This window comes from Gopherus flavomarginatus, chromosome 15, assembly GCF_025201925.1.
Source record: "Gopherus flavomarginatus isolate rGopFla2 chromosome 15, rGopFla2.mat.asm, whole genome shotgun sequence".
Lineage (NCBI taxonomy): Eukaryota > Metazoa > Chordata > Testudines > Testudinidae > Gopherus > Gopherus flavomarginatus.
Window position 1 is genome coordinate 29,774,749 of NC_066631.1, and position 23,227 is coordinate 29,797,975.

Sequence of the window (23,227 nt, forward strand, 5' to 3'; positions counted from 1 at the left end):
TCCCTTAAGGAGTTCATTCTATCTGTGGAAAAGGTTTCACCCTCCGGCCAGTCTCTAGTCAGGGGCAAATGAAAGGTAAATGATGGCCATTGGATCCAACACAGATTTCTCATCTTAAATTTAACTAGACCAGCTGTCTCAGAAATCTCTTTCCAATCTCTAAGTATCAGAGACAACGGGGCGTCCCCCGGGCACTTATTGCCAACTTGTCCCATTTTAATGAAGGGACTCTAACCCCTCTTCCCCGCGTCGAGGTAAAGGGACTCTAACCCCCACCTCCCCACGTCGAGCTCTCACTTACCTCTCCAGGGACTTGAATACCTGGACTGGGACTCAAACCCAGACAACTTGGATCCTGCGCAAACCTGGACTGGGACTCTAACCCAGACCTGGACTGGGACTCTAACCCAGACCTAAGTAGTCAGGGACTCTAACCCCGACAACCTGGACCCTACTCAACGGGTAGGTGGACGTTGCTGGATTTCTACGAGCTTCAGCTGGTTCACAGAACACGCCTTATCGCCAACGCAGAGATCAGATCACCAGGCAAGGCTCCTCTAAACTGGAGGATGCGCGCTGCGTTGCCTCAGGGTCCGATCCCCCGCCGGAGAGTCAGACGGGTCCCGGCGGAGTCGCCAAAGATGTCAGGGACTCTACCCCAGACGGCAAAGTTCGTTGTCTGACCGCGAGAGAGACAGGCAACACCAGCAAGGTTCGATCAAAAGCTCTTTATTGACAAGTGCACGCATCAATAGAGAGCAGCTCGTCTCCAGAGAGAACCAGCCCCCTCTTTACATCTTAGTATAAGCCTATATAGACAGTTCCGTCGCGTCATAAATTATTCACTGGAGCAACCCACCCCCTTCTTCTAACAACTAGAAACTAGACACCTTTAGTATACATGCATGCCTAAAGTTAGAAATGTAGGGGAGTTAAAAACAAACAAAGAACAAAACCAGGGAGTGAAAACAAGGAGGCTGGGAAACTAGGACTCTTATCAGTTCTTCGAAGGAGCTGCCCGAACACAGCACATGTGGTACTATGCCAGGAATGCAGCTTCTCTTTTATCTCACTTTTTCCCAGCACTTGTGAGACATGCTGCTGCTTCTCAGTGTTTTCCACTCAGGGATTACCCACAAACGTCTGTTAGCCTGACTTTGGTCAGGTTGGCATACCTGGTTTTGTCTGCTATATCTTTATTCAGGCCTAACACTGAGAACAGGGACATGGGTAGGAATAACTTCCCCTGTCATCTGGTGAACGGATCATTTATTTAACCCCTTCCCAGTGCTGAGCATCCAGCATTTCAGCGTAGCTGGGAGCAGACCAGCCATAAAACCATGAATCAGATAGACCTATCTGTATTCATTTACCAGGAAGGGGAACTTGCCCTTCAGATAAGGCACTTTGCTGTGTCAGTGCTTCTCAGGGTATGTCTACACTACAGGATTATTCCGATTTTACATAAACCAGTTTTGTAAAACAGATTGTATAAAGTCGAATGCACACGGCCACACAAAGCACAATAATTCAGTGGTGTGCGTCCATGTATCGAGGCTAGCATTGATTTCTGGAGCGTTGCATTGTGGGTAGCTATCCCATAGTTCCCACAGTCGCCCCCACCCATTAGAATTCTGGGTTGAGATCCCAATGCATGATAGTGCAAAAACAATGTCGCGCATGATTCTGGGTAAATGTCGTCACTCATTCCTTCCTCCGTGAAAGCAACGGCAGACAATCATTTCGCGCCCTTTTTCCCTGGATTGCACTGGCAGACGCCATAGCATGGCAACCAGGGAGCCCATTTTGCCTTTTGTCACTGTCACCGTATGTGTACTGGATGCCGCTGACAGAGGCGGTACTGCAGTGCTACACAGCAGCATTCATTTGCCTTTGCAAGGTAGCAGAGACAGTTACCAGTTGTTCTGTACCCTCTGCTGCGCCATTGTAAATTGGCGATGAGATGACGGTTATCAGTCATCTGTACCGTCTGCTGCTGTCATGGGTGCTCCCGGCTGACCTTCACTGAGGTCGGCTGGGGGCGCAAAGACAAAAATGGGAATGACCCCCTGGGTCATTCCCTCCTTTATGTTGTATCTAAAAATAGTCAGTTCTGCCTAGAATATGGGGCAAGTGTATTAGAGAACCAGTGTATCAGAGAACCAGAGAGCACAGCCACTCCGTGTCAGATCCCACAGAAATGATGAGCTACATGCCATTCTAGGGGGTGTCCCTGCAACAACCCCACCTGTTGTGTCCCTCCTCCCCCAACCCTTCTGGGCTACCATTGCAGGGTCCCCCCCATTTGTGTGATGAAGTAATAAAGAATGCAGGAATTAGAAACACTGAGTTTTTAGTGAGATAAAATGAGGGGGAGGCAGCCTCCAGCTGCTATGATAGTCCAGGCAGTACAGAATCTTTTCTTTAGACATGAAAGGGGGGTCTGATTGGAGTTCAGCCCCCAGTTGCTATGATGAGGACGGTTACCAGCTGTTCTGTACCATCTGCCGGGAATAACCGGGAGTCATTCCTATTTTTACCCAGGCGCCCCCGGCCGACCTCACCTGAGGATAGTCAGGAGCACTCACGGGCTGATGATGAGGACTGCTACCAGTCCTACTGCACTGTACCGTCTGCCACTGGGGAAGGGAGGGGAGAGGATGCTGCTGTTCTTTGCTCCAGCACCGTGTCTACCAGCAGCATGCAGTAGACGTACGGTGACGTTGAAAAAAGTCAAGAAATGATTTTTTTCCCCTTTTCTTTCACGGGGAGGGGAGGAGGAGCAAATTGACGAGATGCCCTGAACCACCCCAGACAATGTGTTTGACTCTACAGGCATTGGGAGCTCAGCCAAGAATGCAAATACTTTTTGGGGACTGTGGGATAGCTGGAGTCCTCAGTACCCCCTCCCTCCCTCGATGAGCGTCCATTTGATTCTTTGGCTCTCCGTTACGCTTGTCACACAGCACTGTGCTGTGGACTCTGTATCATAGCCTGGAGATTTTTTTCAAATGCTTTGGCATTTCGTCTTCTGTAACGGAGCTCTGATAGAACAGATTTTGTCTCTCCATACAGCGATCAGATCCAGTATCTCCCATACGGTCCATGCTGGAGCTCTTTTTGGATTTGGGACTGCATCGCCACCTGTGCTGATCAGAGCTCCACGCTGGGCAAACAAGAAATGCAATTCAAAAGTTCGTGAGGCTTTTCCTGTCTACCTGGCCAGTGCATCCGAGTTCAGATTGCTTTCCAGAGCGGTCACAGTGGTGCACTGTGGGATAACGCCCGGAGGCCAATACCGTTGATTTGCGGCCACAGTAACCCTAATCCGATATGGTAATACCAATTTCAGCACTACTCCTCCCTCTCATCGGGGAGGAGTACAGAGATCGGTTTAAAGAGCCCTTTATATCGATATAAAGCGCCTCGTGTGGACGGGTGCAGTGTTAAATCGGTTTAACGCTGCTAAAATCGGTATAAATGCGTAGTGTAGACCAGGCCTCAGTTTCTAGGGCTAGGCTTGCTGTGAAGTGGGATCTAGAGTCAGACATGGACTCCTGCGAGGTGTGTGTTTGAGAGTTGGACCCAGAGTGACAGTTCAGGCCCTGCTCTGCTCATTGCATTTGTTCTCACCCTGCATGTAAGTTGTCATTGACATGAGCTGGCCCCCTGCTCAGGTATCCGTTATACATAGCGCCGTGATAAGGCTGATGGGAATAGATTGCAGCATGAACAAAAATAAAATCCGATCTTTCAAATCCCTATTCTAACCCACTTCTGGAAGAACTTAACCAACATTTTGTGGCTAAGCTGGGCAGAGGTCTTAATTTGTCTATGTAATTATAACATTCACTAAAAGGTAGCAAATGACTATGTCCATAAAATCATATGGACTTGATTCTCTTTCTCCCCTTTGCATGTTGTCCATTGTCTTGGTCTGTAAGCTCTTCAGGGCAGAGACCATGACTAACTTTGCTGATGGATCACATTGCAAACACCTGCACTCCAACGCAGTCAGGAAATGCAAATGTTCAGGCTCCAGGTCAAGGTGATGTCTCTGCCTTTGCACGAACGCTGTGCAGTAAGGGTAGAGTTGGGTTCCTCCCCACTGCTCCTACCCCATCCCTACTTCGATTTTGCAAAACAAAACTCTGGCCCCTGTAGGTATCTGGTAAAGAGAAAATGCTCTAAGCTGCTGTTGCTTTAAGAGAGAAGTGAGTGGAGCCGGCCCAAGGTCATTTAAGTGTAGTTTCTAATCTGTGCCACAGGGTGCTGCTAAAGAGTTCGCTGTTACTACTCCTCTAGCTGCCAGGGGAAGGGGAAGAAATGGAGGCAGGGAAGAGAGACCGAGAAGTGGAGGGGGAAGAGGAAGTACCTGGGGTGGACTCTGCAATGAGACCCTAATCACGCATTGAATTCCAGAATGGAGGGAGAGGATGGGTCCAGCTTCAGTGCTTCCAGTGTTTGAGAAGGTTGGCACCAGGGCAAAAGAAATGTTCTGCCTTGGGTACCTTGAAAAGGGGATCAGGACTTCAAGGCAGAATGTAACTTTCTTAACAGCTGCAACTTTTCTCTGCTTAGCAAAACAACAGGCGGCTGCTGCTAGTTTCTGATGTGCTTCTAAGGTTTTTCTTTACCAGTTTCCTAGTTCTGAGTATAGCTCCAGGTTTGAATCCTTGTACTTGTTGAGATGTGTGCAGAGATGCACTCCTTGAAAGTTAGTGGTAGCCAGCATTGTTCCCTAAACAGTGCCGCCTGCACACTGCATTGGCTGTTTTTATTTTCTCATTGAAATGTGAAAGTTAATGAATGTTTGTCCAGCGATTTTGAATTTATCGAGCAATCCACGTATTTAGGGAGATTAAGGCAGCAGCTTTTCTTAGGCAACTTCTTTTTAGTTTTCTGAGTGTGGCAGTGAGTTATATCTGTGTTTTGTTTTTGTTTTGTTTTTTTCTGCATTGCAGAATATTTTTGGCATTTAACTTTTTTTATTATTTCTGTTTGTAAGAGATGCTGTCAGACTAAAAATAATTTTTTTGAAAAACAAACTGAGATTCTAGCTAGATCTGCTAGCAAAAGAGTGACCACGTTTAATGTACGGATTGTTGTGTGTTTTGCTAATGGGAAAACTGTAGGAATGTTTTCTGTGATGGCTTCATACTCCCCCTAATATTGTCTAATTTTTATGCACAGTCCAAAGTGGTGTTTATACTTGTGACCAAAGAATTGTTGGCTGTATGCTATCAGTTGGTCCTCTTCCAGTGCTGTTTAAAAATAAGAGGCAGTTAGGAACCTGCTAGGAAAGTTGACAGTCCCATCTAAAGCTGTGGAACAGATTCACCCCAAACATCAGTTTATTTTCATTGGTTGAAAGTTCTGTAACTTTAATCAATGGTTCTGATATTCAAGTATCAATCCAGCTTTAATTTCCTTTTTAACGCAGGAGGAATGTTCCCATTTTTTAAAGGGCACATGGAAATGTCAGGATTTCTCAGTAGCAGCAACAGAGAAATGTTGCAATTAATGCATCTTGTGCAGGAAATAATTAATGATGTAACCCATTCCAGTTAATTTTCATAGTTGAGAATTGGATCCCATCTGTGCCGCATAACTGAACCTGTTTCAGTTGTCATGATACTATTGCATTATAACGGGGTCCCCACAGAACGTGGGATTCAGAGTGTAGACCAACCCATAGGTCCCTATGTGCAGAACAGAGCACACAATTGGGTGCCTTAATTTAGATGCCCAAGTTTGATAAATGGTCTTCTCGTATCGCAGCTGTAATGAGATTTTAAAATGGTATAATGATTCTCTATCACTTTCTCTCTCACTCAGTTTTCTCTATATAGTGTTCAGAACAATGAAGTCAAGGCATGTGTACCATACACACGTTCACCAATGACTTGCTGTTTTAGTTCACGTATAGCTTTCCAGATGTTAAGGCTGAGATTTAATGTGTCTGAGTCTCCTAGTGTGAAAGCTTTGCTGTAATTTTAATTTTTCTCTTATTTCTAATATGAGGCCTTATGTGCATTTTCTCTGCGTGGTAATCGCCGGAATACTAGACAAAGGTTCAGAATATTTAGATCTGGTTGAATCACAGAAGAAAATTGTGAAAAATTTAATTGAAAGTGTTTATGTTAAAACTTGCTGATTGAACTGTTTACAGAGAATAATTTTGACCAGCTCTAGGTGCAATGAAGAAGCAGCTCTTCTCAGGATGACACGCTTTGCATGTTCCTGTCTTAACTATGTGTCAGGCTCGTTTGCATAAGTTTCCCCTCCCTCCCCCCCGCCTCCCCCAAGAAACTGGTCAAGCAGACAGGGCATTGGCCCCTGGGAGACCTGCTTTCTATTCCTGGCTCTCCTACTGACCTGCTGTGTAACCTGGACCCCCTGTTTCCTCTCACCCTTTATCTGTTTAGAGTACAAACTCTTTGGTGTAGGGCCAGTATCTTACACAACAGGGCTCTGTTCTCCATTATGACCTGTACTGGTACTGTAGTACCAATGCTAACATCACGCATCCCCTCCACGCAGAGCAGCACAGTATCTAAACCAAAGCAAAAATTTAAACTCCAAACTCATAGCAAAACAGTGTGGAAACAACATTTGTAGACAAGAGAAGCTCCTCCAGCAGTCATGCTGTGCCTGGGAAGTATTTCAGTGTGGCTGGAATTCTGTCACATAAGGCACACAGTGAGTTGAGCATGTCCTGTTTTGCAATAGTGCTCCCCTGGCCCATGTGCTTCACCATTCTCGTCCAAGGTAGCTCCAGATTTATTCAGTGACCAGTGGTGGCCCACTTCAGTTACAAGATGCAACTGTATGAGAGTGAATCTCAACCCCGACTGCTGGATGTGGGTGTGTTGTGGTCTGTACCAGGCCTGGCCAGCAGAGAGTCTGGGTGGATTCTAGTTTTGAAGTTTTCCCAGCTCATTGAACAATTGTAACACGCACAGTATTGATCACAAAAAATGAAGCAGTTTAAGCCGCTAGCTATTCCTTTCCCTCTTTGGAGAGCCAGTTGTTGGCCTCTAATACAGACCTAACTTGTCCTTTTTTTTTTTAACTGAAAGCGTAGGTCGTGCTTGCTTGAGAGGTCTGTGTTTTCAAACCTGTGGAACTTTGACTGTTCTTCTGCCTAAGGAACAGGAGTCAAAGATCAGGCCCCTGCTTGGGAAGAGCCAAATCCCAGATGCTGTGCGTAGCCTGAGAGATTGGGAACCTGTCTGCAGGGGGAGTATCATGGAGGCGCAGAGTGCAGGACGGGGAGTGAAGTTGACTGATCTGTGAAAAAGGAAACTGCTAGCCATGCATCTCTCCAGCTCACCTCTCAACCCACCCCCACACCTGTTGGGGGAGGGAAATGCCTACAGAGGTGTGTTCCCATGCCTCTGCGTGAGTTCCCTATAAATTGCCTTCCCTCCTCCTGCCTGTGCAGGATAACTGTACTGGTTCCACTGCCTTCTGTTCCTGCCAAGGTAGAGGTATGGAGTGTGTGGGGCAGGGGGCAAGATTTGCCTCTGAAGACTTGACCTGTTAAGCCAAGTGCTGAATCTGTCTTGAAGCTACAGAAGCCTCAAACGCTAATGCATATCTTGGATGGGGTGGGGGGGACACGTGATGGGATCTGGAGAGGTCTTGCTATGCAACTATGCTAACTGAACTTCATGCCAAACCTGGCAGTGGAAACGGAACGCTTTCCTACGAGAAAATGACTCTCTTTCCCCCATGGAGTTCAGTTAACTGATGAAAGGTTGCCTCAGCACCCTCCATAGCTCTATGTGTGTGTGTTTAATAAACCTATGAAGTTTGGCAAGGGACTTCGCTCTTTCTGTCGATTGTTGAGTGGACTCTACATTTTGTCACCACTGGGTTCTTCCTGTTTCTCCTGCTTATTGGCACGTTGTCAGCGATGTGTGATCTGTGAATCTTTGTCAGGCAGGAAGCAGATTAGTATTTGTCATGGCACTATCATTATTCTGATGGTAGCGACACACACGCACTCAATCTTGTCCGTCAACAGTCTTGAAATTCCCCAGTGATTTTGGCTGTGTGTGCGTCTGTGGTCTGAAATGCAAATGCCAGGATGGCTCTCAGCCTCTCTTATGGTATCTGTGTAGAAACAGAACATCTTTCCTAGTATCACAATTGCCTTTTATCATTGGTCTTGAAATTAGTGACACATAGCGAAGGTCTTGGGCACTTGGCATCATGAAAGATATCCTGTCATTTTGCGTAAGAGTAGGGGATTCAGCCCTGAAAAATTACATTTGGCTTACCTAAATTTACTGCTCCCATGTCTCTCAACTGAATAGTGTTCTGCTTCGCCCTTTGTGCAGGGTACCGTTTAAACAGCTTCTGTGTCCTGTCTCAGAAGAGTCTGCATATTGGTAAAGCAATCCTTTGTATCCTGTATTTACCTTGTCGGGGGTGTACGGGTTAACTGATGGCTGTTCATTGCTTTGAGACCCTTGGCATTACTGCGATGGTTGGTTTGTTTTTCATCTTAAGTTTTAGGCTGTTGCATGGCTTGCCAAATTCATTCCTTCTCAGAGTCCTAAGCTTGACATCAATCTGACTCTGCCCTTCTGAACTGTTGGCATATCTAGACAGCAGCCTTGCTTTGATGATGATGATGATTTTTTTTTTTTAACGCAATTTTTTTTGTACCTGATTCAGGCCTAGTATGTCAGGGCTGCACCTGGTCAAGAGAGGCCGAGAGCAGAAGAAACTGGAACTCCAGAGGGATTTCACCGTCGCCTCACCTGCTGAGTTCGTGACTCGGTTTGGGGGGAACCGCATTATTGAAAAGGTACCTTGCCTTTAGCCCAGCCCAGCGCGTGCTCATGGGGACGTCTGGCTTCCTAGCTGTCTTTGCAGTTGGGATGCTGGTTTCCTGAATAGTTCTTATATTCTGTAGGCTCCTAGCATGGAGGTTCCTAGGATATTAACATGGGTCGGTTATGTCGAAGCACCATTAAGCATCAAAATGGACCCTACAAATACAAAACTCTTTGGAACTTCTTAGATGTGTCTCCTATATGCAGTTTTTTGCTTATTTCTTTCCTTCCTGTGTGCAAACCCACTTCTCCCTTGTCCTTGCTGATTGCCTGAAGGTTCTTTACTTTTTCTTTTCATTGTAAACTCCAACTCTTGACTTCCTATGTTGCATCCAACACCTTTTCTAAAGGGTGTTGTCTGTTGAAGCCAGTCAGTGCTGTGCTCTCAGTACTTGGAGAAAAGGCTTCTGCAGAGCTTTGTGAGGTATCTTATTCCTTCCCACGCAGGGCCGGTTTTAGGAAGTGCAGGTCCCAATTCAAACAATTTCGATGGGGCCCTGTCAGGGATGACTTAAAAAAAAAAACCCCAAAAACGTGGGACTTGTACTTATCGAGCGGCACTCTGAGTCTTCGGCAGCTGGTCCTTCACTCACTCCAGGTCTTCGGTGGCACTGAAGGACCCGCCGCCAAAGACCCGGAGTGAGCGAAGTACCCACCATCGAAATGCTGCCGAAGACCCGGAGCGCCGCCGGGTGAGTAAAAATTAAAAAGACGCCTCTAGCCAGGGAAGGGATTCTCACTGGGCATGAGGCCCTCTTAGGCGCGGAGCCCGATTCAGGGGAATTGGTGGAATAGGCCTAAAGCCGGCCCTGTTCCCATGCCCAGGGCTGGGCAGTGCCTTGTGTTATGCTGGAATCAGCCAAGTTGTTGTTCTAAGTCAAAATTATTTCCCACCATCCCAAAAGTAAAGCTTTTTGGCTAAGACTCGACATCATGAAGACTGGCAGCCAAGTCACAGCTCTGAGAAACAGTGTTTGTTATAAACACTGATCTAGTCTCAACCTTAGCATTCGCAGGCAGCCCGCTCCTGAACTGGTTTACTTTGATGAGAACAGACATTGCACTTAATTGTCAGGGAGTGGCTGAGAGTCCCTCTACATTTCAGGGTGTTTATGAATTGTATTGCAGACATCGGGCCAGATTCTGATCTCTGTTGTGCCGGGAATAAATCTGGAATGACTACTTCAGTGGAGTAACCGAGAGCAGAATTTGACCTCGTATTTCAGCTTTTTCTCACTTGTGTAGAAATAGTAACTAGCCTAATGCTTCCTTCATCTGGAGACTTCCTGCAAAAATTCAGCTCTTGGAAAGGAGCTATTGTGACCTGTCTGGGCTGTTATAATGTGTCTGTCCCTGTATTCTGGTATTCTGCTCTCTCTACAGCCATGGAATTCTCACATTAATAACACTACTGTGTGTGTAATAACCAACGTACATGTTACTACGTAACTCCTTTCCAGTGATCTTAAGTCTGCAATTTTGGTGTCTTGGCAGAATTTTTGCATAAGATACCAGCCTTTTTACAGTTGCCATATCTTGAGCATTAGGGCCGGATTCTGCAAGGTGCTGTGTGCCCTTGTCTCCGTTTTCAGGGGAAATGAAGAGTCTCTCTCTGCCTTCTGCTGGTTTGAGCCCAGTCAGATCCAAATGCCTGCCTCTGACCTTTCTGTTCCTTTCTGCCTCTTGCTTCCAGGTTCTGATAGCAAATAATGGCATTGCTGCTGTGAAGTGCATGCGCTCCATCCGCAGGTGGGCCTATGAAATGTTCAGAAATGAGCGAGCAATTCGATTTGTTGTCATGGTTACACCTGAAGATCTTAAAGCAAATGCAGGTAAGTCCTAGATCCATAAAAATCTAACCAATATCTAACATTTGTGTCCCCTCTTTCCTTACGGTACCTATTGCAAATATCCCCTGATAGGTGCCAGCGCTGCTGCCTCTTTGTTCTATCCTCAGCACTCACCTGGGAAGTTATGTCTTGATTGGTTTTAGTCAGAGGCCGTTCTGCACAAGCGCCTGCAATCACAAGCCAGGACATTTCCCAGTGTTTTCAGTGAGAGTTTCTCCTTGCATGGACTATAGGATCAGACCCACTGATAGATTTAGCCTCTTCCCCCTGCCCTCCAATCTCCCTTGGGTTCTAGAACTGTGGTTGCTTTGCAATATACAGTGATGTGTGCAAACTTATCATGGCTGCAGTTCCCTGGGGGAGTGGCCATAATAGGAGCTGAAGTTGTCAGCTCAGATGCAGTCAGTTTGCTGTGCATGTTCCCACCCTGACCAGCACTCTGTACACTACCATGAATGGGCTTTCTCTTCCAGAGTACATCAAAATGGCTGATCACTATGTGCCTGTCCCTGGGGGAGCCAACAACAACAACTATGCCAACGTAGAGCTGATTGTGGATATTTCCAAGAGGATTCCAGTGCAGGTACAAGCACCGCACAGGGGGTTGGTCTTCATGGACTAGGGATGGTCACACAAAAGTTATGAACCTGAAGCTTAGGAATCCTCTGGGGCACATTTGAGGTCTGGAAATGGGTCCTGGCATTAGGCAGGTAATTCTGGGGGGGGGGACAGCCGTAGATCTTAGGGCCTGCCAGTGCCTGTGCAAATTGAGGGAAAGATTCCCATTGGCTTCAGTGAGGAACCAGAGAGAATGGAATGTGTCTGTAGAGCTGAGGCTCTGGCTCCTGATTGTGGGGTAATTATTTGCAGTGACCTGCATTATGGCAGCAGAGGGGGGTCTCCTGGCTAAGTTACAAACAGAAATGGCTCTGGAACCATCCCCTCTCTTTCTGTTACACAAATGACCTTGAAAGCCCAGAGCAGACCCATACCTTAGTCTGTGTGCTCAGAGGTGCCACTGTGGCATGAGGGGGAAGGTGCCACTGGGCTAGGTGGCCCCTCTGTTTAGAGTACCATGGCTCCATCCTTTGAGAAACTGAGAACAAGAGCATCCATTGATCGTTGCCTCCATGACAGGACAGAGTGGGAGGGGTGAACCCTCAGGTAAATGGCTCCCTGACCACTTATGCCTTTAAAGACTGTAACTGATAGCCTGGGTTACTGTTGGAGAGGAGCAAGTGGAGTGTAGAGAGAGGCCGAAGCTGTAGTTAGGGCTTTGAAGTTTGAGGGTGTTGGGACCCATGCTGTTGATCTGCGCCTGTCTCTATTAGAGAGCAGTGCAGGATGCTGTGAGTGAAAGATGGGAGGACGTTTGTGTGAACAGCTATCTCCTCATACTCACTGCCTTTCTTTCATCACAGGCCGTGTGGGCTGGCTGGGGCCATGCTTCTGAAAACCCTAAGCTTCCAGAGCTGTTGCAGAAACATGGGGTGGCTTTCCTAGGTAGGGGTCTTGCTTATTTTCCTCAGTGCAGCCCTCTGCTTAAACCAGCAAAACCCATCACTGTCCAAGGGGGTCCTGTACACTGAGTTAGCGAATGTGTTAGTGTCCTTGGCTTCTGGTGGGCACCACTATTTCTGAGTGTGGTGTCTGTGTGTATTGGCCCTACATGCCAGCCTTCTAATGCAGGAGCTCTCAAGCCAGGGTTCGTGGAGATTTCCCAGTAACTTTCCTCTTAATGTATGCTTTTACTCAGTTGTGTTTGATGCAGGTGGAGGGTGGGAGGGATATGGAGTTCTTTGCCTCCATTTGAAAAGGGACCCACTGATTCTGTGAGTTTGAGGCACTGACCTCCGCATGTTTTTGTTTCCTGCTGGCTTTAAGGTCCTCCCAGCGAAGCCATGTGGGCTTTGGGAGATAAAGTGGCTTCCACCATTGTAGCCCAGACTGTCCAGATCCCCACATTGCCATGGAGTGGAAGTGGTAAGAATGCCTTCTGACAAGAAATGCTTTGTCTTAACTTGGCTTGTGTCAGATTTATTTGGGTGCTTTCTGTAAAACTTATTACAGAAGAGAAAAAGTGGGGCTTCTCATAGCCAGAGGGGCCAGATCTTGGGTGGGATGTCACCCCTCCTCTGCCCAGGCACATTTAAGTGCTCCCTTTTCTGCTTGCCAGGAACAGCCAATCCACCATTAAATTGCTGACTCTGGTTGATATATAAACAGGAGTTTTGTGAATCCTTACTGCTTTCCTTTTTCTCTTCCTCATCTTCAATTCTCCTGCTCTGTCTTAATGCATCTCTTCTTCCTTGGGCCTCTTCTGTTGCTTTTACCCTTCTAAGTAGTTTTTCATCCAGTTTTTTTTTTTTTGTCCAAATTCTCCCATTCATAACCACCTCCTCCTTCTGCCGTAGCCATTCTCATTTTATTGTATTTACCTTCACTGTTTTCTTCCTTCCCTCTTCTGTCTGTCATGCCCCTCTGTTTCTGTTTGGCCTGTGTCTATGCTTCGGCTCTCTAGGGATGGGTGCCTGAGCCTGGTTCCTGATCACTCTCCCAGTACAGGGAAGTGGGTGGCAGAGAGAATTTGTAGGTGTTGCTGTCCATGTGTCAGCTGAGCCACAGCTCTGTGGCTTTTGACAGCTCAATGTTTATTGGACTTGAGATACTAATCGGGTCTCTGCCACGGTGAGATGCCTGGCTGCCTCACTGCTGGAGGGCTGCCAGGCCCCAATTTGTGTAGGGTTTTAAAAAAAGAGCCAGAATGATTTAAAAAAACAAACAAACCCAAAACACCTTGGTAATAGCAATGCTGAGATCTCTGCATGTTTGTTCTCTGGCTCAGAGCTGCTCTCCTGTGTAACCGGGCTTTGGGGAATACAGCTGGTCTCTGCTAAATCAGGCCTGGCTGCTAATTCAGACAAACTGTGCACCCCTGCTTGCTTTCCCATATGATTCATAGTGAAAATATGGCTGTAGTAGTTCCTATGGCTGGGCTGTTAGTGAGGAAGCTTCAGTAACTTGCCAAATCCAGCCATTTGCTGTGGGTCTCCGAGGCAAGAGAATGAATTAGCGAGGTCCTCTGTAACCATGTGATCCTCTGTTGCATTAAGGCCTTCTGAGGTCAGTGTTTCGTTCTGTAGGTCTCATGGCAGAATGGACGGAGGATTGTGAGCAGCGGAGAACAATCAGCGTCTCCCTAGAGACTTATGCACGAGGCTGTGTAAAGGATGTGGATGAAAGCCTGGAGGTAAAGATCTTGGCCCAACAGCGGCTCAACTCATTTTACTTGAAATTGTAAATGGAGAATCGTCTTTATTCAGTGGGTGTGTTTCCAATGGCATCACGCAGGGATCAGTCCTTGGCCTTGCGCTATTTAACATTTTTATCAATGATCTGGAAGAAAACAAATTCATCTGTGCTAAAGCTTGCAGAAGACCCAGAAGTTGGGAGGAGTGTTAAATAATGAAGATGGCAGGTTGCTGATTCAGAGTGATCCAGATTGCTTGGTAAACTAGGAGCAAGCAAATAATGTGCATTTTAATATGGCTGCATGTATGCATCTGGAAACAAAGAATGTAGGCTGTACCTGGAGGATGAGGGGACTCTATCCTGGGAAGCAGTGACTCTGAAAAAGATTGAGGGGGTGGAGGTGGATAATCAGCTGAACATGAGCTCCCAATGTGACACTGGCCAAAAGGGCTAATGTGTTCCTGGGATGTATTAAAGGGGAATCTAGAGTAAGAGTCGAGAGGTTATTTGACCTCTATAATTGTTACTGGTGTGACCGCTGCTGGAATACCATGTCTGGTTCTGGTGTCCACGCTCCAAAAGGATGTTTATATATTAGAGAGGATTCAGAGAAGAGCCACAAGAATCATTAAAGGATTAGTGATAGACTCAAGGAGCTTAGTCTATTTAGCTTAATAAAGAGTGGATTAAGGGGTGACTTGATCACAGTCTATAAGTAACTACATGTCGAACATACATTTAATAATGGGCTCTTCAGTCTAGCAGAGAAAGATATAACATGATCCAATGGCTGGAAGTTAAAGCTAGGCAAATTCAAACTGGAAATAAGTATAAAACTTTAACGATGAGAGTAATTAACCGTTGGAACAATTTACTAAGAGTCATGGTGGATTCTACTTCACTGAGAATTTTTAAATCCAGACTTGATGTTTTTCTAAAAGCTCTGCCCCAGGAATGATTGTGGGGAGGTCCTGTAGTCTGTGTCATACAGCCGTGGTCCCCAAACGTTTTGTGGCCAATAGCACATTCATGTTTTTAGAAGAGTGTGGCGGGCGCCAACAATTACTCACATACAGGGCCGGCTCTAGGCACCAGTGGAGCAAGCACATGACAGGGGCAGCACATGCTATGGGGCGGCATTCCGTCCATTCTGCAGAGTCAGAGTGGGTTTTTTGGTTTTGTTTTTGGGGTTTTTTGGTGCCAATTCTGGGCAGTGCAGAGAGAAACCGGAGAGAAGCCAGGAGGACAGACAACACTGACGCCTGACACCTGCAGCTGCGGAGTTCTTTGTCCCCAGCAGGCACGGTGCCGTGGCTTTTCTCCCCTGCTGGGCACTAGGCAGGCACACATAAATGCCCTGGTGGGCACCATGGTCCCACGGGCACCACGTTGGGGACTATTGTCATACAGGGTGTCAAATTAGATGATCACAGTGGTCCCTTTTGCCCTGGGAATCTATGAATCTTTTCCTTAATTGGATTCCTAATAGTAATAGAAAGGGACCTGACCAGCGCTATTAGCTCCCAGCACATGTCACAGAAACAAAAACAAATTTCAGCAGTGACAGTCACATGCCTGATAGCCAGCAGAGCCGAGATCCCTACCCGGCACAATGCTCTCCTCCCCAGGGCAGATCCAAACTCTCACCACACCTCACCTCCTGCAGCAGGGTGTGCAAAATAGAGGTGTCCTGAAGTTCAGCAGATGGGGACTGGTTTGGATCAGAGCTAATGGGAGCTCTTTGAGAGCTGATGACCCCTCCAAGCAGCTGATCTGCCACCAGCTCCCTCTCTGTTAAATTGAGAGGAATTTGATGAGTGCATCTATGTCTATTGTGTTTGCTCTGGACAAATTGAACCCCAGGGCGAGGGGACTCAACTCTGTAGGCTTTGATGGGTGCCGCACCTACTTACTCCAGGGCTGCATTTGGCCCAGAAACATCTAAACCTTTCCCTTCAAATTCCTGGCTCTTTCCCTCCTTCAGGCAGCCGAGAGGATTGGCTATCCTGTGATGATAAAAGCTTCGGAAGGCGGCGGTGGCAAAGGAATCCGGAGAGCAGAGACCGCGGAGGAATTCGCTGGCTGCTTCAGACAAGTGAGAGACTCTGAGGAGAGTTTGTACCTCCAAATCCCACCTTTTTTTAATTTGCCTCCTCAGAGAAGTAAGAGGCACCAAGGAGGATGCCTCCCTCCACCCCCATCTGAACATATACCTGCCTTTTTAACTCCCCCTCCCCCTGTTGCCCCCCTCCAGAAGCTCTGAGGAGGGTCTTCCCCTCCCCATAAATCCTGAATTTTTATTTTTTTCCCTTTTAAAAGAATATTTAATAGAAGAGTGCTCATTCCCCTCTGTTTCCCTGGCTGATTTTATAGGCATATTTTGAGGGGCATAGTTATCGTCAGTTCAAACACTAATCTTATATTTTTAAAAAATGTAGAAAGCTCAGTACATGAAGGAGTTGGGAACATGAATGATATTTTTGTATGGTGCCAGCCCTCTGCCCAGCAATGACTTTTCCCCCATGGAGGATGGGTTTACGCATGTCATCGATGTCAAGGAATATACAAGCCTGGATCCACCACATGAATGCATTTCTCACACTCTTCTCCTCCCCTCCCAGGTACAGAGCGAGGCTCCAGGGTCCCCCATCTTTGTGATGAAATTAGCCCAGCACGCCCGGCACCTGGAGGTGCAGGTCCTTGCTGATCAGTACGGGAACGCGGTTTCGTTGTTTGGCCGCGACTGCTCCCTACAGCGCAGGCATCAGAAAATAATTGAAGAGGCACCAGTGACGGTAGCAGCTCCCTCCGTGTTTGACTTTATGGAGCAGGTATTCTGGGTCTTTCCTGTGGGCTAGGCTGAGGCAGCTGTCACAGAGAGAGAGAGAGGATGTTAGAGAAGAGGAACCTTTTCACTACTAGTTTTATTACATATGTTACGATAATGCCTAGGAACCCTGAGCAAGGCCCGGTTGTGCTAGGTGCTGCACAGACATAACAAAGGAGACAATGCCAGCCACAGAGAACTCACACTCCAGCTATAAGTGGAACACCACCACGATGAATTGTTCAGATGCTTATGTACAGCCCTTCCGTTTCAGCCAAATGCTTAAAAGCACAAACCCAGGATGTTGCCTGATGAGCAGAGCCAGAACTAGGCATTTTAGCACCTGGGGTGAGCAAACATAGTTGCATCCCCTGCCTTTTTTCATCATCTCACCACCTCCCCCCAGCCCCTCCAGAGGTGACATTTGGGTGGGGAGATGGGACACACACACTGTTACACTTCCCCCTCCCCCACCCTAGTTTTTTTTGGTTGTGCCCCCAACCCAGACAGGCTGGGTGGCCCGTTGAGGTGAGTTAGGGGCTGAAGGTGGTGCTTCCTCCACAAGCCCTGCAGTGCGGGACTTGACGTGTCACCTATTTCCACCCCACTTTTCAGCCCCCATGGCTTTGCACCTGGGTGGCTGTCCTGCTCGCCCCACCCTGGTTTTGGCCCTGCTCAGGAGTGTCCAGCAAGCTTAATTCTTGTGTCCCTTCCACAATCTCGAACTGGGGGTTCTCAGCCGGGGAGCCATGACCACCTTCCCTTTCTAGAGGGAGCTCTGACCTAAGGATCTAGCCCTTAATCATGTGGGTATTCCTTACTTCACAAGCCTCTGGGACCTCTTGTGTGACTAATGTGATCTTGTCTGTGTCATCACCTTCCTGCAGTACACTTCTTGTTTGACTATTGGCATTATAGTAGCCACCATCATCCCCAGTCAAGGACCAGGTCTCCATTGTGCTGGGCGCTGCGTACACACAGAAAAACAAACAACCCCCATGCTTACCAACATTTCAGTTGAATAAGTGACTTAAGGTGGGGAGGTTGGTTTAATTTAACTAGCATTTTTGGTCTATGATTTTAATTCGCTGCTTGAGATTTTTTCTAGCTGTCACTATCCACCTCCGGTTGCTGTAGACTGTATTTGTATTGCTGCGGCATTTGTCTTTCCCCGATTTGATGTAGTGTCCTGGAAATATTGCACGAGGGGCATGTCAGAAACATGCACATAATAGACTGTGAACACCAGGCAAAGTGCTCTGCAGTTGTGAACTAGCAGGAGCTAGTGTCACAAAAGCCAGATCTGTTTGTGTTGTGTTTTCAGTGCGCAGTATGCCTTGCAAAGATGGTGGGCTATGTGAGTGCAGGGACAGTCGAATACCTCTATAGTGAAGATGGGGGCTTCCACTTTCTGGAGTTAAATCCCCGTCTGCAAGTAGAACATCCTTGCACAGAGATGATTGCTGATGTGAACTTACCTGCGGCTCAGCTACAGGTATGTGAAATTTTGCCAACATACCATTTTTTCCCACTGTTGCTTTTCTTAAAGTTGTTGCAGCACATGGATGACTCTAAGGAGCTCATTGGTTTGAGCCACATATTGTGTGTGAGTTTGGAGCTTGTGAAAGGTACCAGACTGGCAGCCTGGGAGAAGGAATTTCTCTCTCCATCAACAGGTAGAACATGGGCAGCAGCAGACCAAAGCCCTGTGTGATGTCTCGCACCCAACCCAGAGGAGCCATCTCTAGGAGTGACAGGGACATTTGGTCTCCATGCCCATCAGTCCTGAGCACCTCAGAAATATGCCCACAAAGTGACCAGTTGGGATGACTGCTCTTAAGGTCATTTCACATGGGGCTCTGACCAGCCATCAGATAGCTGCTTCCTAGATTCCTCCAGAAGGGGTTGGATTTGAACTGGGACCTAGAGGGTGAAAGGCTCCTTGTTCCTTTCCTGTTTACCTGAGCCAGCCAGTCCCACTGATTGGCTCTAATTGTCATGCTGAAGCCTCCTTTCAGAGCTAATTTAGAAGACTTCAAGCCCCGTCTCCTTTTTCTCCTGGGCACTTGTGCAGATTGCAATGGGTGTCCCCTTGCACAGAATAAAAGACATCCGAGTGCTGTACGGAGAGTCGCCATGGGCTGATACACCCATCTGCTTTGAGAGCCCTGCGAATATCCCAGTGCCCAGAGGCCATGTCATTGCTGCTAGAATCACCAGTGAAAACCCTGATGAGGTGAGTAAATGGAACCCTGTTTAGAAAGCACCTGCTCTGGTCTTGATCAGATTAAGATGTTGCTGAGGGCAGGGTACTACCTTGTTTTTAGCAAGATCTGAACTCTGAGCAGTCCTCCACTGATAAAATGTTAAACACATTCTCAGATGAGATCCGTGGGGTTAATGGACTCCACAGGTGCACTTGTATAATAGCTGTTGTTTGCAATGGGATTCCTCTTTCCTGACTTGCACCTGTTTTGTTTCAAATGTAAACTTCTTACTTTCTTCTTTGTGTTTGTTTGTGTTTTTTTTTTTTTTACATTGAATCTAGGAGTTCAAGCCAAGCTCAGGGACAGTGCAGGAGCTGAATTTCCGTAGCAGCAAGAATGTCTGGGGTTATTTCAGTGTGGCAGCTGCTGGTGGTTTGCACGAATTTGCTGATTCGCAGTTTGGGCACTGTTTCTCCTGGGGAGAGAATCGCGAGGAGGCTATCTCGTCAGTAGGATCAGCATAAGCATTCCTCAAGAGAGTCAAGTGCCACTGAATGTTGATGGGTTTAGATTTAAAAATATTTGGTTTTAACGCTAAGAGGCAATAAGCCGCTTCGGCTTTTCTGAGCAGTTTAGTTGTGGACTTGTGACAAAGGGCCCTGCAGGGGGATTATGGAGACTGTTCAAACTAAACTGAAGTGAAGCGATTTAGCCCTGCTTCAGCAAAGCAGTTAATGTTTAGCTTTATGTATTGCTGTTACTGGTACTGGTCATGTGCTTTGCTGCATTGGGACCTCACAGAGCTACTCTGTTAGCTTTCAAAGTAAATTATTTCCCAGCAGGGCCCCCCCCCCCAAATAAAAATCTCTAACAGCTGAACGTGCAGAAGGGGCAGACTTTTAATAACATGCACTCGGAGACAGCTTTTGACTGCAGGCTGTCTCTCTCCAGAATTCTGGAAACACATCTATCTATGTTTTTATGAGGTTGCCTATCACCATATGCAGCATTCTCAACCACTAAATTCTGTGTAGCTTGCTGTATACCTTAGCTGCTGTATAAGAGCCTTCTTGCACGTCAGTCGAAATCTGATCAAAATGTGGCGTATGTGTTTTGTATATTTTGTAAAGAGAAGTTTAACGTCTGCTCTGCACTTGTGTATTGGATAAATCAAATTTTGGGTCTTTAGTACTTTGTGATAGAAAAGGAAGTGGGTAAAGATACTTGCTAAGGTGGGAAAAGAAATAGTTATCTTGTATGCCCCAATAGATGGATATGCTTAGCACTGAATATTTATCATGCATTTTAAACTCAATATTAACAGAAGAACTTTTCTTTAAAAGGAATATGGTTGTGGCGCTGAAAGAGCTGTCGATCCGTGGGGATTTCAGAACAACTGTCGAGTACCTGATTAAGCTGCTGGAGACTGAGAGCTTTCAGAACAATGAGATAGATACTGGGTGGCTGGACCACCTGATTGCTGAGAAAGTGCAGGTGGGAGAAGCTGAGCTCTGACTCTCTTCCCTCTGGCTTATTGTCTTCATTCTCACGTGGATCTGCTGTCCACAATGTGCTGGAAGTGTCATTCTTTCCCCTGCTAGGCCGAGAAGCCAGACACCATGCTGGGTGTGGTTTGCTGTGCTCTGAATGTAGCAGATGCCTTGTTTAGGACTTGTATGACTGACTTCCTGCATTCTCTTGAAAGGTAAAGTGCTATGTGACTAACGGGATAAACACAATGAAGCGTGGCTGTTGAACCCTTCTTATGACCAAATACTGGTCCCACTGAAACGAATGGGAGTTTTGTTACACTCCTCAGCGAGAGCAGGGGTATATGGAGCGTGTGACATAAGGTGCTGTGTTTGAGAGGCAGTGGACAGGATGCTGGGCAGGGGCTCAGGAGACATGGTTCTGTCCCCAGCTCTGTCACTGGCCTGCTGAGTGACTGTCGGCAAATCACTTTCCCTGTCTGTTCCTCAGTTTCTCCTCACATCCTTTGTCTGTTTAGACTGCAAGCTCTTTGAGATAGTAAGAGAGTCTGAAAGAGTCCCTATGTGTTTGTACAGCACCTAGTGGATTAGGGTCCCAGTCTTTGGTAGAAAACTGTACAAACTATTGTAATAATTGAGGGGGGGGGGTTGTGTGTGTGAGAGAGAGAGAGCTCTATCTCTCCAAGGTTTTTTAGCACATAAGCCGACCCTTTGTCTCTCACATTCAGGCTACTTGTGCATGATTTTGTCTAATGCAGGTTCACACCTTAGCGGAGTAAGGCATGACCAGCCACTAAGGGAGTTAAGACCAGGCACAGAATGTTGACTCGTGATTACATTGCTGATTTTCAGAGTGGGATGTGAAGACGGTGTTCCTATATTCTTTAAGGCAGCTAAGTGGAGGAAAGGAAACTTTATTGTTTGACCTCCAGAGCCTTAATGGGGCCAGCAAAGGAGATGAGATATTAAAAAAGAAGATGCAAGGTTTTTGCTTTTTGCTTCTGAGATGTGGGAAGTCAGGTTAGAGTAACATAATGGTCCCTTCTGGTCTTTAAGGTCTATGAATAAAGTTGTTTTTTTTTAAGTTGCTGGGTTTTTTTTACCTTTTAGGAATGTCAAGTTCACTCTTCACGAGATTTCCTGTTGGACTACTTGTGGTTTTTCAGAGACGTGTATTGTGAACTTCTACACCATAGTTGAAAGATGGGAGTGTTGAGTCTTTATTTAAGACATTCTGTCTCCCAAGGGTTTATTAGCCATTAGAGCTAAGTAGATGATGACAGAAACCAAAGTTTTATTCAGGCTAGCTAAGTCACCTCCCCTCTCAGTTGCTGAACTTTCACTCACTTCACTCTTGTGATGATGTCATGTTGTTAGCTCTGCAATCATTGTAGAATCTTGTAGAGCAGACGAGCTTAATTTCTCATGTGAAACAGCACAGCTCCTCCCTCACCACCTTTTACATGTTTTATAAACTTCAGAAAGGGGATGCAAAACCAACTATTTCCCTCCCCTGCAAGTCCCCTTTAAAAGCTCTCTTCTGCAGCCCATTGCGGTCTAAACCTGCTCTTGGGACTAGTGCTGATGGGCTATGTACCGTGGCTGAGCTATCTTGGTGTCTGACTTTTTATCCTTTTCCCTTAGGGGCCAAGTTCTGCCAGCAGCTTCCCTGCTGAACATTGTAGAAGTGGAGCTTATTTATGAAGGTGTGAAGTACGCTCTGAAGGTAAACGTCTTGTGTTTTTCCAAGCTTGTGGGGACTTTGGCTTGTGCAGGCATTACTACACACGGCTAGGCTGATTCTCCATGTCTCTCATCAGTACAGACAAGCACTTCTGGATGGATACTTTCAGCAAAAAGATAATTAAAAAATATCTTCATTATCCATTTTTTTGAAAGTCTCATGAGGTTAACTATTATGGTTTTACAGTATGGAGAATTTTTCTGCTTCCAGATTGACTGTTGCTGGAGTTAATGCGTCTAAAGTGCTGGCTTTTCCTGTTCATAAACCCAGCTAGGTAGCAGCTTTAGTTAGTTAAATCACTTTCTTATCATGAGAAAGTGGAGGATCAGCTGAAATTACTGACAGTGGTTGAGCTGTAGAACCAGGCTAGCAATTCAAACACTAACCTCAAATTCTGTGATCTAAATCAATGTTTCTCAGCGATCGGTCTGTGGATTCTCAGCGACCGGTCCCTGAGATCTCCCTGACAGTTTTAGGAAGGCAGCAAGCTGATCCCTAGTATCAAAAAGCTTGAGAGACACTGGTCTAAGTGATAGAGGGGGCATGGAGAAGCAGAGTCCGTATTCCACATTAAATCCTGCTCCCACCCACTACACAATGAGAGCTCGGCTTCTGGTGTCATCTTAAAGGACTGATGCACAGCAGCCTGGCAATGCAAGCCTAAGGCTTGATCTCAGTAAAGGTTGTAATGTTCACGTTTTAAAGCCTATCTCTTCGGTATTTTTCAACAGGTTGCCCGTCAGTCTCTGACAACTTATGTCATTATAATGAATAACACTCACATCGAGATAGACGTGCACAGGTTGAATGATGGCGGGGTGCTGCTTTCCTATGATGGTAACAGTTACACGACATACATGAAAGAAGAAGTTGACTGGTAAGTTAGAGAGCTGACCCATTATCCCTCTGCTGCAGCTTTCTTCCCAATCTTGTGACTAGACACAGCAGCAATTGCAGCTGCTTCTGCAGCAGGCAGAAAATAGGTTGAGCAGTAACAGAATTTCCCCT

At 46.6% G+C, this 23,227-nt stretch overlaps 1 protein-coding gene across 4 annotated transcripts in view; it reads left to right on the plus strand.

Annotated features, from left to right (window-relative positions):
* The window catches only part of ACACB (acetyl-CoA carboxylase beta), a 75,046-nt gene that overhangs the window by 17,536 nt on the left and 34,283 nt on the right, over positions 1–23,227 (plus strand). For 2 of the 4 annotated variants that reach the window (XM_050924443.1, XM_050924444.1), the window contains exons 3-18: positions 8,349–8,399; positions 8,689–8,821; positions 10,543–10,681; positions 11,173–11,282; positions 12,121–12,202; positions 12,584–12,682; positions 13,843–13,949; positions 15,936–16,046; positions 16,573–16,782; positions 18,103–18,273; positions 18,853–19,014; positions 19,327–19,490; positions 20,329–20,479; positions 20,587–20,690; positions 22,120–22,201; positions 22,951–23,096. In XM_050924443.1, the coding sequence (XP_050780400.1) occupies positions 8,349–8,399; positions 8,689–8,821; positions 10,543–10,681; positions 11,173–11,282; positions 12,121–12,202; positions 12,584–12,682; positions 13,843–13,949; positions 15,936–16,046; positions 16,573–16,782; positions 18,103–18,273; positions 18,853–19,014; positions 19,327–19,490; positions 20,329–20,479; positions 20,587–20,690; positions 22,120–22,201; positions 22,951–23,096 (2,022 nt within the window). The remainder of the gene's footprint in view (positions 1–8,348; positions 8,400–8,688; positions 8,822–10,542; positions 10,682–11,172; positions 11,283–12,120; positions 12,203–12,583; positions 12,683–13,842; positions 13,950–15,935; positions 16,047–16,572; positions 16,783–18,102; positions 18,274–18,852; positions 19,015–19,326; positions 19,491–20,328; positions 20,480–20,586; positions 20,691–22,119; positions 22,202–22,950; positions 23,097–23,227) is intronic. The other 2 variants (XM_050924445.1, XM_050924446.1) reach the window with 1 other exon arrangement.